The sequence below is a fragment of the Filicampus tigris genome, chromosome 1 (assembly GCF_054856515.1).
Source record: "Filicampus tigris isolate MCC_2025a chromosome 1, RoL_Ftig_1.0, whole genome shotgun sequence".
In the NCBI taxonomy this organism is placed as follows: Eukaryota; Metazoa; Chordata; class Actinopteri; order Syngnathiformes; family Syngnathidae; genus Filicampus; species Filicampus tigris.
Genome location: NC_141217.1, coordinates 7733582 through 7751548, shown reverse-complemented (window position 1 = coordinate 7751548; position 17967 = coordinate 7733582). Strand labels below are relative to the sequence as shown.

Below are 17967 nucleotides of genomic sequence, written 5' to 3'. Positions count from 1 at the left end.
TGGTGTCTTTTTGTGGTGTTTTAATATGCTCATATATGTGTTCTATTTTAGTCCGTATGATTTCTTTTTCTGTTGATAATACTTGTTCGGTGATTTCTTGTTTATCACAGTCAATTGCCTGTCTTTGTGGTAATGGCATTGGTCCGTGGATGTCTTCTATATTAGACTCAGTAATTTCTACTTGTGCTGACGATACTGTCATGACCTCTGCGTCAGAATCAATTATCTCTTTGTGTGGTAATGGTAGTGCTTCAGATATATATTCTATTTCAAACTCTCTAGATTTGACTTGTGGCGATGGCACTGTTTCAATTATGTCTACTGTCATGACTTTGGTATCAGAGTCAATTGTCTCTTTGTGTGTGCTGTGTATTGGTGTAGCTACATCTTCCATATTAATTTCTGTCGTCTCAATTTCTTGTATTATGTACTCAGGTGCTGGTTTGTGTGATTCTGCTGTATCAGATTCAGTAGTATCTTTGTGTAGTATTAGAACCAATTTAGATGGGTTTTCTGGATCTGTCAATGGAACATCTGTGTTTGGTGATAGCACTGGTTCGGATAGTCTCTCAATATTTGGGGCTATATCAGAAAGGTTGTCTGTATCAGGCACAACACTGGCTTTAATTAATGAAGGTCCTGGTACAATGAGGTCTTCAATAGAAGAAACAGATATATCTTTGTGTGGTTTATCTGATACAATTGCCTTTCCATGAGGTAGTAGTACTGGTCTTGGTATGTCCTCTATTTCAGAAAAACTCTCTTTACCATCTCTTGTATACAACCCAGTGCTATCGTTTTGTAATGTTGGCACTGGTCCAGAAAAACTGTCTAGATCTGAAACCGTGAAATCTTCATGGGGTTGTGTCAGTGATACAGATAAGTCCTGTATATCAGACACAACGGAATGCTTGAGTGGTGATACCAGTGGGGCAAATAAATCCTTTATGTTAGACACAGTAGTCTCCTCATGTTGTGTTGGTGGTCCTGGTCCAGATATGTCTGTTTTATTTGGCACTGGTTTGGCTAAGTCCTCTATATCAGACAATGGGATCTGTCCATGTGACAGTAAGATAGGTCTATGAATGGGCTCGCTACTTAACATTGGCTCTGATGAATAATCTGTATCTAATACGCTTGTTCCATTGAAAAATGATGGTTGTGGTCCAGACAACTCCTCTATATTTGAAACCAGTTCAGGTAAGTTCTCAGTAGTTGTCTTTAACTCACATATATTTTTTGTATCAGATACAGCGGCCCCTCTGTATGGTGGTGTCTCTGGTCTAAATATGTCTTCTGGAAGATGAAGCAGATCCTGTTCGTGTTTTGGCTGCACGACTTCAAACACATTCTTTGTATAACAGTAAATAGTTTTTTTGTGTGGTAGTGTCACAGGATCAGATGTCTCCTCTCTAATAGATGAAATGGACGCTTTCGGTTCAGAATCAGATTGGTACCGAATAGTTGTGCCATGTGAGTCTAGTACTGATTCACGTGGCGTCTCTGTATCTGATACAATGATGTCTCCATGTACAGATGTCTTCTCTAGAACAGACACATGTATCTTTCCATGTTTTTGAGATTCCAGTTCAAATTCCTGTGTGTGTGACACACACTGAGGGTGTGGTCCAAATAGTTTTACTGTTTTTGTCACGGATGCCGATAGGTAGTCTCGACCAGTTGCACTAACCCGAATGTGTTTTGGTGGCACAGTTCCATTTATGCCATCTCTATTGGATGCTGATGATCCAGATAAATCCTGAATATCATATTTACCCTCCGTTTCATCCACTTGTGTCTCTTCTTGTGGTAGTGTGAGTGGTCTGGAGAGGTGATGCGTATCAGACACCAGGATCTCTTCATGTTGTAGTTCCTTTCTTACATTCCATATCACTGATACACTGGAAGAACTTGACACAGAGAATGAAGTAGATTCCGCTGTGTGTAATTCTACCAAAAGACATGAACAATAACAGGATAAATAATTAAATCAATTCTGGCCGACTTCATCTCCCTCCGAGGATTTGGCTGCTCATTTTTGCTTGTGTGCCAAAGGTTTTTCTATTTTCGTTACTATAAATGGAGCAAATTGAATTGTGTATTGACACCACCACTCTCCCATTAACCGTGAGCAAAGTGTGCTTTCTTTGTTCAAAACACCACGAAAAACTCTGATTGAGCGTTCAATGCCTTGTTTGTACCCTTCATTAACAGGTGATTTGTTTTTTTCTCAACAAACTTCTTAGTCTGCATTTGTGGCTTGGCACATCTTATTGTTTCTAGTCCCCCCTCTCATTAGTACCAGTAACCACTCTGACTTACCCCATTGCTCTTCATAGTGAAGCGAAACCTCCTTAATATCTGTTAAGTCCTCTCCAATTTGTGTCGTATGGGTTGTATGTGTTTCTGTACATTCTGGGTCATTATCAGTCTCTGTCAGTCTGCCTGACCTGGACATACACTCAATTCGGCTATTAGCACGATATGGCGAAGGATTATCGGAATCCATTTATATGAAAAAATATATGACGTTTACTTCCTTGAGAAATCTGTTTTGATCTGCTTTGTTTAAACATGCACCACTCTGAGTCACCTCCTGTGAGGAGAGCCAAGCAGTGTCAGGATTTAAAAGTGGCTTTCTGAGGCCTTCCTCGATGATGACAGTCATTGTGTCACAGCAGCTGTAGAAACAGAGGGTGTGGCATCACCACATGGGTTTGAGGTGATGACCTCACTGGGCAGTGTGATGTCATTGATTACCTTTCCTGGAAGAGATACTCAAAAGTTTACATAATGAGCATCCACACACTGGTAATGGATGCAATCACTTTATTCACATGCACAATAAAAAGTTGTTTCTCCACGCACGCTGTCTCATAGTTCTATCACAATGTGGGGACATCATTTTTGAGAGGCAAGAAGCATATGAGGGAGATTATTATATTATTACTACTATTTGTCCTTTTTCATGACCTGGATGGGTATAATTGCTTTTTCACCTTATGTAGGAATGTGCCAACAAAATTAAAATGTTTTTTTTCCACATCAAGCCCAATGCCACCGGAAAGCACTTGAATAAAGAAACAAAATGGTGTTTTAATTTGGTCAATGTGTTGAGCATTAAGGAAGTTACGACAATTCAAAGGCTTCAAAAAGTGAGCAAAAAAAAAAAATTAAGATGAGATCTTGAGGCCTCACAGTTTCCTTAAATGTGGACTGAATTATAAATATGATACACCATAAGAAAGTGTTCAATTTCACAAGCTTAATTAAAGTTAATTAACAACATTTTCAATTAATTAGACACAATTAAGTTGATGAACACTATCGCTGGTAACGGACAGTTGGCTTATCTTGGTTGATGGCTCTCCTGCATCTCCAAGTGCCACATTTTACCACACTGTATAATCTTCTTCCGCATTGTACAAATCTGATGAAACTTAATCTGTATCTCCCTTAATACCTCAAAGTTATGTTCAATAGGTTGATATAAATGTGCCAGCTACTTTTCAACACTTTTTGGGCGGTCAAAGATGAGTTATCCCGGCATGTGTGCACTAAACATCTAAAAACTGCATGAAAATCATCTAAATTAAAATGAGGCAACAGTAGAGACGGAAAACACATTTTTAACAAGACAGACCTCAATTTCGGAGAGAAGTGCAAAACAGACCTGCGCAATGTGATCACATGAAAATGGCGGAAACGAGTCAGTTGTCACATACCTGCATTACGGATGTTAAATAATTGATGTAAAATATGTTTTTTGTCTTGACTAGCTATCACTGTGTTAACTCAACCGCCTTTAAAATACCCAATAGTCCCATATTGATAACAGTCATAATTGTAAAGGTACTATTTGATTATAACACTTAAGAATGTGTAGCGAAAATGGGGGTCACTCGTAAGAGAGTTGATAGTTAATAGCGACCGGGAACAATGCCTGCATCACTTCTGCTTTCCTCTAGAGACACGCTATGTTATGTTAGGTTATTTGGAGGGGAAAGTCCTTCTTATACAATACTGCCGTCAGGGCGGTTTTTAGATATCCCGTTCATGGGACATAACAACTCTCACATGCTCCTCCATTTACACGTCTTCTCTCTGTTCCTGAACTTGCCTTCCCACCTACAATAGGAGCCTATCAGGTTATACCAAACACAATGACAGCCAATCAGTGTCTACTTCAGGTGTGACACTGACCATTGTTTTACACCCAAATAATGCTCAAGCCCCACGCATCAAATCGGACATCATCATCACACAGAAACAGTAAAGCTAGAGATTCAAATTTTGATTAATGTGATTAAAAAACATAACGGTTTAAAGGTGACTATAATTAATTGATTACAATTAATGCACTATTTTGACACCCCAAATTTAAATTGTGGGGGGGGGGGGAAATCAGTTCCTGTTTTTTGCAGACTCTTATGGATGGATGGATATTCAAAATAAACTTCAATTAAAAAAACATTAGAAATTATTAAAGTCAACATTAAAAAATACTAAAGTCAAAAGTTATAAGATAAAGTATTATAGGACCATGTTACTCTCCTTATAATCGCCAGTCTAATACTAGACTAGTGAAGTGTTGCCGGTTTGGGTCGGTCATACGCGCTGGCAGCTTGTTTGTTGATATCTGATTATGCCCGTTAATAGAGGGTCCATAAGTCATTTGCTAAAATACGTAGTAAAATAAAAATACGGTGTTGGCAGTGTTTGGAGTGTGGCTGTCGAAAAAGTGGGGGGATGTGAGTGATTGGGATTACCACTACTACTACTGATAAAGCTTTTCTAGTATGCAAAGACAAAAATAAATTTACAGCTATAATAGTAGCTTCATTTCTGTGGAGAATAAAAATAATCTAGTTCCAGAAACAAAAATGGTTTCCTGCACTTTCGGTTTATGTCTGATTTGTGAAAATTAATTTAAAAATAATTGTCAAATTAATAATCAAGTATGGCCACACCTTACAGACTGCTCTTAGTTTTGTGGAGATGGGATTCAGCTGCTACTCAGTGGAAGTGTGGATCTATTCCAGTGGGATGCACCAGCGAAATGTGGAAAAAATAAATAATCCTGAACTATTTGCCCTGACACCTCTTACAGAAAGCCTTTAGGTGGCAGTTTTTCAAAACAACATATATAGACAATGTGTGATTGAATGATTGATTGATTGATTTGTATTTAGCATGTTTAATAAGTTTAAATAAAATATATTTCAAACTGGCCCTTGTTTCCTTCTATTTCTGTATGGGGCCCTTGGAGGAAAAACTTTGGACATCTGTAATGAATATGCCTTCATGTGGACCACGTCTCTAGGGCTGGACACAGGATTCAGCCAAGACTGCCATCAAGTCTGCTCCAGAACAAGTGAATCCCCAGGGAATCACTGCCATTTGATTCGACAAAGAGATGCTAGGACTCAGAAAGACACAAATTCCTGATAAGGAGCCACTCTTCGTCACGTGGACCACCTCGACAGACAATGGGTTGTGGATCTGAACTGCCTTGAAACAGATTATGGAACTTCCCCTTCCCCCTTCCTCTCGCAATCAGCATGGGGCCAGACCAATGTAATGCTTTTGATGTTTTATGTAAAGCAGTTTGAATTGTCTTGTGCTATACAAATAAACTTGCCTTGCCTTACCAAAGAAGCAGTTCAAGCCTACCGTATAAATGCAAAGCAACCACTTAAACCACAAACTAATGATAGCAGCAAAGACGCTAACGTAGCGAGCCATTGCAAAGCTCTTCGCCAAACTAAACTCGAGAACAGCCCGCGTATGAGCAAGTCTGCGACTGACAGGCTGACAAATGTTCTTGCAAAGTGAATAGTGATGAACTGCAGGCCAATCAACATAGTGAAGACAAGGGATTAAGTGAGGTGTTGTAAACAGCGTCCTATGACCCATCATACAAATCACCGTGCAGGACTGCAATGCTGACTAAAATCAGCAAGACGTATGACGGTGAAAAGAAATCAAAGTTGATGTTTTGGTGGGGGATTCGGACAAATGCATTTCTATAGCCACAGAACACTGGACCTCAATTCGCAAACACGGTTATTTGGGGGTGACTGCACACTTTATTGATGGTGAGTAGAACTCCAACTCATTGTGCACTGATCGTCGTGAAAACGGTAACTAGGGACTTGGATGATAAATATGCCAAAACAGTTCCTCAAGGTGGCAAATGACTGGGTAATTGAAATAAAGACATCCACCATAAATACAGATACACACACAGAGACAATGGGGGATTTGGGGCTTTTCTCTGAAATTTTTAAGTGAGATTAAAAATAGATTAATTAGATCAATTACAGATCATAATTAATGAATCCCTTTTTTAATCTCTTGACAGCGCTAATTTAAATACCCCAAATTAAAAAATCATGTACTGGTAGTACGAAAAGGAGTATGAATAAGTTAATCATTTAACCACCGCTGGCATCATGCTGACAAAATGTTCCTCATAAAGTCAAGAAGGTTTCAGTATGTCCTGTTTATTTTTGTAGAGTGTAATTTGGTATTCATTTCCTGTACTTGCACTTTGTGTTTAACCACTTGTTTAGGTATGAAGCTCATTTCCTGCCGCAAAATAATCTTGACATTTTGTTTGTCGTCCATCCGCATTTGCAGCTGTTTATTTTATATGTTAAAAGTAACAATTTTGAACAGCACTTGACAATGCTATGGGATGAAAAGATGATGCTGCCTCCCAGGAATCTTAAAGACATGTTTGATGGCCTAAGAATTATTGTGTCTGAGGATCCATCACGGGCCATTTTGTAGAAGTATAAAACGACCCTTCCAATTTAAAATCCATTCCAACTTGGCCCGTTAGTCCGTACATTAGTCTGAATTGATGTCTTATTTATTTATTTATTGATATAAATTATGTTGCTTTTACTGTGTTGCCAGTCCAGTTGAGTGTAATCCTCTTGCGGACTTTCATCTTCATGTTATTGTATAAAACCACGCACAGCACTCACAAATGTGTTGCTGTGATCACCTGTAAAACAAAGGAATCGTTCTGTTAGATGCCCACTCACCAAAGAAACAATTTAGACTAAATGTTTTAGTCCAAATCTGACTTTGTTACACATGTCTTTCATTGCATTGTGTTGCCTGCTGTGCTGTGCAACAGTAGTCTCACGTTATTGCCAGTTATGATTAAATTAGGGAAAGCCTAATTTTTGTCATTTAAAATAACGAGAGCTGGGCATTTTACTAAAAAAACGCAGTCCGTTTATCACCTACCGCCTACAGCCGGGGTACCCTTCTACCGTCTGTCTATTCGCCTTTTTGTCTGGCCGGATAAAATAGTAATCGCCCATAGGCCGGCCCGCTTATGATTTTAAATGGGCTTCCGTTAGAGTTTCCAACTACCAACTTTGACAAACTGACACTCGCACCCCCCTAAGCAAATTATGATTAGGATGGGACATGCTGTCACCAATTCAAGTCTTGGCCACCTATCTGCTTTTGAAAAGCTCACGGATAATTTATCTCCTCTTTCTGTTAAACCTGGCTAGTTTGACATTTTTACCATGTTATCTCCACGAGTGGAAGCTAGCATGCGGCGGTCTCTGCAGCTCGCGGAGGTTTCCCAGGAAGTGCAGCTTGTTTTGTCTTCCAGCGCAGTGTCAAAAGGGTGGACTACATACCAGGAGACAAGCCACTGCACCAGAGGAGGTTGAGGTGGACAACATTTTTGGTGCCCCTCAATTAATGAAAGAAAAACCCACAGTGGTCACAGCAATAACTTGAATATTATGACAATTAACCAATTAAAATCAGCCATTGCTTTTGAATTTTGGTTCAACACAATTAAAAAAAACAAAAAACTAATAAAACAGGCCTGGACAAAAATTCTGCCCCTAGAAAAAGATGAAAAATACAACTTTTGGAAAGGCACACCAGCTCTATGTTCACAGACACACACCAAAAAAAAAAACCACAAAAAAGAAAGTAACACTGTCCCTACTGTGAAACATGGAGGAGGTTCTTATGTTCAGGTGCTGCTTTGCTGCATCTGGCACAGTCTTGAATCTGTGACGAGTGCAATGAATGTTTACGAGAGAAAAATGTGCTGTCCAGGGTGAGAAAGTTTGATCTCATGTCACTTGTCATGTGTGTTGCAACAACAGGATAATGACCCAGAACACACAGTTAAAAAGAATGGCCAAGAGCAAAACATTAGCCTATTTTGAAGTGGTCTTCTATGAGCCCTGATCTAAATCCTATTGAACATCCGTGGAAGGAGCTGAAATATGGTGTTTGGAGAAAGCACTCTTTAAACATGTTACAACTGGAGCAGTTTGCTCATCAAGAGTGGGCCAAAATACCTGTTGAGAGGTTCAAAAGTCTCATTGAAAGTTACAAAAATGTCATTCATTTGATTGTAGTGGTTGCCTCAAAAAGTTGTGCAGCAAAATTAAGATGTATGATCATTTTAATTCAGGCCTGTTTCATGAGGTTGTTTTTGAAATAATTCAGTTGAACCACAATTCAAGAGCAATGTCTTATTTTCATTGGTTCATTATCCTAAAATTTGTATTTATTATGACCATAATTTTTCTTTCATTAACAGAGGGGTAAAAACAATTTTGCTCGTGTGTAAGAAAAGAAAGTGGGGTCCACTTTGCCATGCAGGCTATGATATTGTTGCAAATTAAACTTTAACTACTGTTTTGAAAAACACACTCCAACAAAGACATTTCCATATGGATGAGTCAGTAAATTGTATTATTTTAGCTTTGCATGTTTCTTGCTAGTCCCGCTTTCAGAAACAGTAGCGCGTGTGCTACTGTGAAATTTGCACCAAGTGCCTATACATTTTTTTTTTTTTTTTTTAATCTATGCTTCAAGACTCCAAACCAATTCAGCTTGTGTGGTGACTGGGGGTGAGCATCACTCCACAAAAGACAAATTGATATGATTCTTGATACTGTACATGGGCTACGATACGATTCAAGGAGGTAACGCTTAGAAAATGTTACGGTTCGATTCAATGTTCTTTTTTTATTTATCTTACTCTTTAGGTCTACTTTGGTGCATCAGCTCTGCACCGTGTATTAACATTCATTTGCCATTATTGTCATGAATGGTTAAAGATTGTTTCATTTTTAACACTTTCATATTAGAATGCACTTTTATGACAAATAATGTTCATTCTAATCCGAACGTAATTATTTTCACAGACTAAAACATTAAAGTTGGCTGTGTGTCATTTGTTTTTTACGTTACCTCAGAGATGTGCGTTCGCTCAGACTGACAGTGAAGCACAGCGTCATGGACAGTGGCGAAGAGACAAGATGTCACTTCGTCGGTGAAGAAACCGCATGTATGCAGATTATCTATAACGCCAGCTAAAGTGAGAAACACACATACAAGAGTTCTTTGCAACCGTTGTGCATTCTTCAAAAACGAGCCATCAGAATAATGGACACTGTAACTTTTCATGAACATACAAATAAATTATTCATACATTCCTAATTTATTAAATTCATTGATTTAATTGAATTCACTGTCCAAATAATATACAAAGCTAGAAATAATTTATGACCGGAAAATATACAGGCAATGTTTACTGAAATGGAGGGGGGCTATAAATTAAGGGGACAACTAAATCTCAAGGTTCGCTATACACGCACAACAAAAAGAGATTTTGTATTAGTGTTTATGGAGCTAAATTTTGGAATAAGCTAAGAATAGAAGCACAGAAATGCCTAAACATAAAACAGCTTAAAAATAAATATGAAGACCTCATATTCTCAAAGTACAGAAATTTAGGAAAGCCTATGTAACATGGACATGTGTACATTGCACTGTATATTTCTATTTATATAGTATTGTTTAAAAAGTAATGTAATATTGTTGTATTATAGATAGGATTCTTCTACGCAATGTCCTATAATATTTTGTAATTTAGAATGTTGTATGTGCGACAGCTGTTTAGAATTATTGGTATAATTGTCATATGCATAACAGTTACAGTTTTTATTTATAACCACATATTTAGAAAGTATTGTATAATTATAGTAATCATAGTTGATTTTTATTTATGTACGTATGTATTTTTTTTCTTTCCTACTGTACGGAGTATTATTGGAAAAGTAGAATCTTATGTAACGGGTAGGACTAGATAAGTTTATATTTCTTGGGGCGGCATGGCTCGGTGGTAGAGTGGTCAGTAGCCCAGAGGTTGTGGGTTCGATCCCCAGCCATTGTGTCCATGTCGAAGTATCCTTGAACAAGATACTGATGAGTTACAGTGTGAAGCTCTTTGAGTACCAAAGGTAGAAAAGCGCCATACAAATGACAGCCCATTTACCATTTCGTCCTACCCCTTTTTGAGCATATGAGTCTGCTTTGCCTTGCCATATTTTGATTTTCTGTTTCTGTTTATTTTCTTCCTTGTTTTACCAATTTTATTTGAATTTGAATATCATTTTATTTACATGTTTGATGTAAAGACACTCACTCAACAGAAAAGTAAGTGAAGGAAGAGGGTGTGGCAAAGCAGAAGAAAGACGGGGAATGGAAACGGTATACAGTAGTGTGCACTTAAATGGGTCTGTTCCTAGTGATGCCAGGAAACTTACATTGACAGGATGCAAGCACCACTTCCACACCAACTTGCCCGTAATCTTTGACAATCTGAAAAAGACAAAACCAGCGAAGAAAAAGGCAGTACATGAGGTTGCTGAATTAGTCTACCAATTGAATGTTGGTAGACTAACTGAATGTCGTACTGTAATTTACTGTTTTGTGGATTGCAATAAATGGAAGCAATGGTGCGACTTCAAAGGTTATAAACTACAAAATGAAGCCTTTTTGATCTTCATATGTGCCTTTTGATTTTTCATATATTAGGCTAGTAGGGTACCGGTATGTTTTCTTGGCTTGAGTATGAGTAACCATTCTAAAGTCATTCGCTGACATCACGCCTAGTGAATGGCGATTTAAGGCGGTGTTTCCCAATCAGAGGTACAAATACCGCTAGGGGTAAACAAGCACTTTATAGGGTGTATTTGGAAATATTTAATAATTTATTTCTAAGATGGTAAGTAAATATTCTCAGTCATTTCATAAGCCCGTCAATAAAATGGTATATGTGCGCTACAATTTATTTTCTTGTGGAGAATGTAATGTGTGACTTAGCCGCGCCAAAAGCTCAGATGTCACCAAAATTTCTGTGCACACGGATATAAGTACAATCATCCTAATCATAGTCCGAAAATATTCAAACAAAACGCAGTATTTTGGATGATCGTAACGAAACAGCACGGAAGACGTTATGGTGATTATGTGAACCGGTCAAAAACATCCAATATGGCAGCGTATGTCATTATTTTTTATATTTAATCAGCTTAACATTTTTTTCAGTGAATAAGATGTTGTTGACATTTGCATTTTTAATGTTCATACAAAGTGCCTAATGATATGAAGGAAAATGAATTTGGAGTCATGTGTTGCTTCAAATCTTACATGACTAATAAAAAGGGAGTAAAACTGCTTGACCCACTATAACAGTTTTGCTCCCTTTTCATTAGTCAGAATATTAGAAGATTATTCTTGTTAAGTGTTTTATTCCTAATAGTTAAAGTTTAAATGCCTGTTTGGATGGGACTTACTCAAAGGAGGTCAGTTTTTTGTGGTAAATGTTATAAATAACAAAGGCAGGTTTATATTAATTGATTTAGTTGTTTTAAAATCTATATGACTTCTTTATTTTCAAGGCAACATTTTTAATTTTTAAGTTTAAGTTCAAAAGAAGACGCCTGATAAATAATAGTGTAGTATTGTAAATACCGCACCACTGATCAATTTATGTCTGCTCGATGACTCTTGACATTTTTGCACAGCTGTCATTGGGTGGTACCACTACAAAATGGTACCCTTACATTACGGAAAGACTTTCCATACTTATATGTCATGTCTCTGTCATAGTTGCTTGTTACTGCAATTCTAGTGTAGCTCATACGACCGGAGACAAATTCCTTGTGTTTTTACACACTTACCCAATAAGAGTTTACACCTCGAATTGATTGAGGGAATACGGTATTTACTTTTATCTCCTACCAGGTTCTGTTTGCCACCAGTCTGCTGTGTGCATGTGTTATTTTCTTACACCACGCAAGGTCTTGACTCCCACAGTGTCTAAGAAGTTGACAGGGCTGAGGTCAAGGATGATGGCCCTGGGCAGTGAAGGATCAGGCTCCGCATCGACCTGAATGGTGGCTACATCCTTCTCGTGCTCCTCCACCTCTAGTTCCTGCGTATGAAGAAGGATGGAAATGCAAGAAAATGTTTGATTCCTTTCCTAATGAGAACAACTACATAGGGCTAAAGGTAAATATTGAAAATTTAATGACAATCTGGTTTCATATGTGAGCGGGATGACACAATGCAATTCTGTAACAATCAGACTTATACATTCTTTTGGTATTCTCACCATGTCCGCCACATTGTTTTTTGCGGCATTTTTGGCTTTTTGGTTCTCATGCTTCCTCTTTTTGGCTTCAAGTTTCTTCTTCGCTGACAGGATTTTGGTAATGTCAAAGCCGGACTAAAATGCACAGCAAAAGAATTATGCATTGTAAAACTGACTTTCCCCCCGCCGCAGCATTAGTGCGACTGAATTACACATAAACATCTCTTATTCATGTTTCATCATGTTTTCTGCTCATTGAGTACTCTTATGCCACAAATCCTATGCACAAAACCTCACGTATAATATTTTCAGTAAATTTAGTGATTTAGTAAACTTATAACAATAATAATATATACATTGCATGTGTATGCTGATTGTTGAAAAAAAGATGCAACAGGTGTCAAACATTTAAGCATAAGTTAATCACCATGTACAGTAAAATCAATAAAACAAGTGAAACTTTGATGAATACTTCTTTGTCGTGTCATTTGTTTTTTACCCTCACTGATGCCAATGTAAAATGGTACAAACACGAAAAAAATAATAAACCTTTTACACCCTGGGAGCTGATGTTGAAATGTTTTGACACATTTTGCTGTGTCTTCATTCAGATTTTTGAGTTAAGCTTTTGACTATTTTCTTCTTTTTTACAGACTATGTCAGCACAGCACTGGGTAATGTTTTTCTTTCAGATTTTTGAGTTAAGCTTTTGACTATTTTCTTCTTTTTTTACAGACTATGTCAGCACAGCACTGGGTAATGTTTTTCATTTTTCCCTGGTTTTTGGGCTAGTGTCACTTAATTTACATCAAGCAATGAACTGCAACTAGACTACATGATGGAAATTTGAAACGTTTCCATCTCTGTTCCTTAATGCATCACATGTTGTGGAACAAGTGCAGTCCATTGTATTTTGGTCATTGACGCTGAATAATGAATTCATGCGCCAAGAAATATTGACTTCATCACTGAAAGCAATCCTCCCTGCAATCACACGATCATCAAGTAACTGCAATTTTGCAAGAACAGAGATCTCCAGTCATCTTACAGTGAGTGACATTTCTGTGAACGCTTATTTGTGCTCCCAAGATAGCAAAGCAAAAAAGCTCCCCATTTGCTTGTCTTACTGACAAGTTGACATGTAAATTAATTACAGTAGATGTTCTCTGATTATGTCTTCTGTCAAGCATGTTTTTCCTAGATCAATTTTTCCTCTTTTCTAAACAAAAGTGATGCGGAGGAAAGACTCTGCTGACATTTTGAACAATGTTGGGGATATCATTTTTGCAAGAATATGGACATTTGCGCATTAATAATTATCTTGGTGAGGGGACGGTGTCCATATTAACATGAGTACAGTCATCTATCACTATATTGTGGTTCATGTTCAAAGTTATGCTTATATATATTTATATTTTAAGGCTTGGACTATAAAAAAAACGTTTTTATTTCTTATTCCATTCATTATGTATTACCATATTTACAAGTACTTGCAATTTTTCGTGATCAAATATATGTACAATTTAAAACATGTTTTAATAACTTTAAATGAATTTAAAGCACGCTGAGGGATATTATAAAGCTTTAACTTTTCGTGGGTGGGAACACCGTGCATGTGTGTGCGTGCGGATATGTGTGAGTGTATGTGTGTGCTCACTTTCTTGCCCAGTGCATCTTGATACATCTCAGCATTGGCAAAGTACAGCGTGGCAGAAGATCGGAAAATCAAAATACCGGGCACTTCTCTCACCTAACAGCAGTCAGATGTTTTAAAAAATAAAATAAAAATCATAATCATATCCATCAAATATTCCTGATCAATATAAACCGACAAGCCACAACATTATGGTCACATTAAATGAAGAACAGCAATACAGTAAAACCCCCTTCGTCGTGGGTCCGGCTAATTTCGCAGAATTTTTTTTTTTTTTTTTTTACACTTGACTAAAGAAGATTATAAATAGGGGTGTCAAATTAGTGCATTAATTGCAATCAATTAATTACAGTCAGAGTAAAAGCATTAATTGTTTTAATCACATGAATCTCGTTTTTTAATCGCTAACTTTACTGTTTCTGTATGATGATGAGATCCATCCTTTTTGATGGGTGGGACTTGTGCTTGAGTTGTTGGTGGTGTAAAAGACAATGGTCAATGAAGTGGACACTGATTGGCTGTCATTGTGTTTGACATAACCTGATAGACTCCTATTGTAGGTGGGAGGGCAAGTTCAGGAGCAGAGATAAGATGTGAAAATGGAGAGGAGCATGTGAGAGTTGTTAGTCTGATGAATGGTAAATTTAAAAAACGCCCTGACGGCACTATTGATAAAGGCAGACTGATATGCCTTCTTTGTAAGAAGGACATTGCTAACCAAAGAAGCAGTTCAAGCCTGATGCAAAGTAACCAGCCGCGACTAAAGCCACAGCTAATGATAGTAACGAAAACGCTAATGTAGCGAGCCATTGCAAAGCTCTTCGTCAAACTAAACTTGAAAACTACCTGCGTTTGAGCAAGTCTGTGAAAGACAGGCTAACGAACGTTCTTTCCAAGTGAATAGCGATGAACTGCAGGCTGATCAACATAGTTGAAGACAAGGGATTCATTGAGGTGTTGCAAACAGCGCCCAATGACCGATCATACAAACCACCGTGCAGGACTGCAGTGATGACTAAAATCAGCAAGATGTACTACGGTGAAAAGAAAAGCAAGCTTGATGTTTTGGTGGGGGATTTGGACAAATTTGCTACCGCAGATCACTGCACCTCAACTTCCAACCATGGTTATTTGGGGATGACTGGACACTTTATTGATGTTGAGTGGACTTCAACTCATTTTGCACTGATCGTCGTGAAAACAGAAACCGGGACTTGGCTGCTAAATGCAAAAACCAGTTCCTCAAGGTGGCAAATGACTGGTACCGACCGGTAATTGAAAATAAGATATACACCATAAATACAGATACATGCATACAGACAATGGGGGGACTTTGGGGCTTTTCTCAGCAATTTTTAAGTGATGAAATATTATAAAATAATAAAATAGAGTACTGTATTTCAGCTCATCGTAGTTTTTGCTGACGATTATTGAATGTCACTCCACTTCAATCCTGCGTTTTATGCCTACAGAAAGCAGCGTTCATTTTACAATGTACTGTGCATCTTTGAGCATGAGTACTGAATATATATTGTGAGGTGCTGAGGTAAGTTTTTTAATTTAGAAATAATGGGATCTGTAAACACATGAGGGATTGGTACACTGTAACACTGTACAATATTTTTGTGTTTTCCATTGCTTTCTCTTTCAAGATATGTTTATATTGTTTTAAAAGTGTGTTTAAACCCGTAAAAATGTAAGTACCGTAAATGCTATAAAAACATGCCTAGTGTGTATTTAAATAGGGTATTTCAGTGGTCTGGAAATGTACTGTTGTGATGGAGGGGGATTATACCGTTATTGGCTCATTGTGCATAGGCTTGGTCACTGTTAGTTAATACCTCCATCCTTCCATACAGTCTCTGAACCGCGTATACTCACTAGGGTCACGTGTGTGCTGGAGCCTATCCTAGCTGTCGGCGAGAGGTAGGTTACATCTGCAACTGGCCACCAGCCAAACAGACAAACAACCATACGCCATCAATTTCACATTCACACCTCCGAACAATTTAGAGTCCTCAATCAACCTAGCATTCATGTTTTGGAATGTGGGAGAAAACCGGAGTACCCGGAGAAAAACCCACGCAGGCACGGGGAGAACATGCAAACCTCACACAGGAAGGGTGGTTTCCAGAGTCGAACCCGCGACCTCAGAACTGTGAGGTGGATGTACTAACCAGTTGCTCGTAGTAAATATCTAGTATATAATTTGAGTGTCAGTTGCAATTTGACTGTCTGCTTCTATGCCTGAGTAAATGGTGTTCAAACTTGCGTAGCCTCACCAAAATTCTTTTTATATTCCACAATAGAAAAACGCCATTATAAAAACTATTCATATCATTTGCCCTTGACTGACACAACTACCACTTAAAGTAGACAATACTACAACGCACATCTATGTTACAAAAGGTTTGTGTAGTGGCAAACAGACCTTGCATTTGGTCACTTGGAAACCAGAAATGTGCCAAATGTTGACTGGACAGATGGGAACGTGTTAATAAAAATACCGTAAAATGAAGAGCTGAGAGGTTGTACCTTACAGGTATTTACTACAACACACACTAAATTAACTCTGAAATATCATATATCTTACCTGAGTGTAGTCCTCCACAGGCCTGTATATTTCTGTGTTTGGAACCTGCCCCAGTTTAGAGTACTTAGGTCTGGGAAAACAAACAAAGACAAGAAAATGTGAATCAACTGCAATATTTGTTTACATTCATTATGGCACTGAAGAAATAATGGCTGGTTGTTATACTAATATTTATTTCCTACAGCTGTGTCCTGAAGATGACAGTAAGCATTGAGAAGCCAATGGAGGCAGCAAGTCCCAGATCAGGGTTCAACAGCAAGGTGAGGAGGAAAGTGACGACCCAGATCACCTGTAAGGAAGACATTAAAAACATATTCAAGGCTACAACACAGTAGTAGAGTTTAATAGAGAAATCTTGCACTTTTTGGGCACGGGGGTCAAACTAACTCAATTCTCCTCCAAAGTAAGCATACAGTAGCTTGGAGTATGTTAGCTCTAAAGTTGAATGCACCTGAGGTTGGTTTCTCACTTGTTGTCCAAGTTCAGTGGTTAACTTCTTTATACATGTGTGCATCGGCTGGGAATGTTAAAGGAGACATTAAAAAATAAATATCCATCTCAGTGCCTTGCAGCTTTTTTTAGTTCCACCCTGGAAGTGAGACACTAATATCACATTGCCTCAACTTTGTACTAAACGGTCAACATCTTGCACACTGACCACCATGCATCTTATTGCAGACTTTCAGGCCATTCCAAAAAAGATAGGAAACGCAAAGACTTGTATAGATGTGAAATATTTTTTATGCATCGCCAAACAAAAATACATCCCGCTCCCACACTGGCAACTTTACCGAACATTCAAGTATGTGCCGCTTATCAGAAGCTACTGATGCTTCTAGATAACCTGTGCCAACAATGCAGCTCTACTTACCTTTTGGCTTCGACAATGATAGTAATCCTGTGTAGTGTAGTAGCATTGAGATTGCCTAAGTCCTATCATATGTGAAGAAACCTGGTGTAGGAGTGGGAAAAGTTAGCCAGCTAATGAGCACCCTTAACCCAAAATTCAGAACGGCCTGCTTACAGACATATTTTCATCAAGAAAATGACCAAAGATCGTTGACTATGTGGTTTAATTTTGCACCTGATGGGTGGGTTGGCACATCAGAGTCCCCAGAATTGGCCATTAAGGAGTCAATTTCCAATTAATTAATTAATTTAGTTCCAATTAAAATGTTCATTCGATTTCTATTACCGTACTTACTTTACTAAAATATAATAATAATAATAATAATAATAATAATAATAATAATAAAATTAAAAAGTCATCCACTCCAC

The 17967-nt window shown here is 37.9% G+C and overlaps 1 protein-coding gene across 1 annotated transcript in view; it reads right to left on the bottom strand.

Moving 5' to 3' along the window:
• Positions 1-2958: 2958 nt before the first annotated feature.
• The window catches only part of slc26a6.2 (solute carrier family 26 member 6, tandem duplicate 2), a 28896-nt gene continuing 13887 nt past the window's right edge, over positions 2959-17967 (bottom strand). Inside the window, exons 15-22 of the mRNA XM_086050002.1 lie at positions 16872-16978; positions 16690-16759; positions 14100-14192; positions 12464-12577; positions 12140-12283; positions 10611-10665; positions 9253-9374; positions 2959-7015 (exon numbers count right to left, since the gene is read on the bottom strand). Of these exons, the coding sequence (XP_085906128.1) occupies positions 6992-7015; positions 9253-9374; positions 10611-10665; positions 12140-12283; positions 12464-12577; positions 14100-14192; positions 16690-16759; positions 16872-16978 (729 nt within the window). The 3' untranslated portion in view covers positions 2959-6991. The remainder of the gene's footprint in view (positions 7016-9252; positions 9375-10610; positions 10666-12139; positions 12284-12463; positions 12578-14099; positions 14193-16689; positions 16760-16871; positions 16979-17967) is intronic.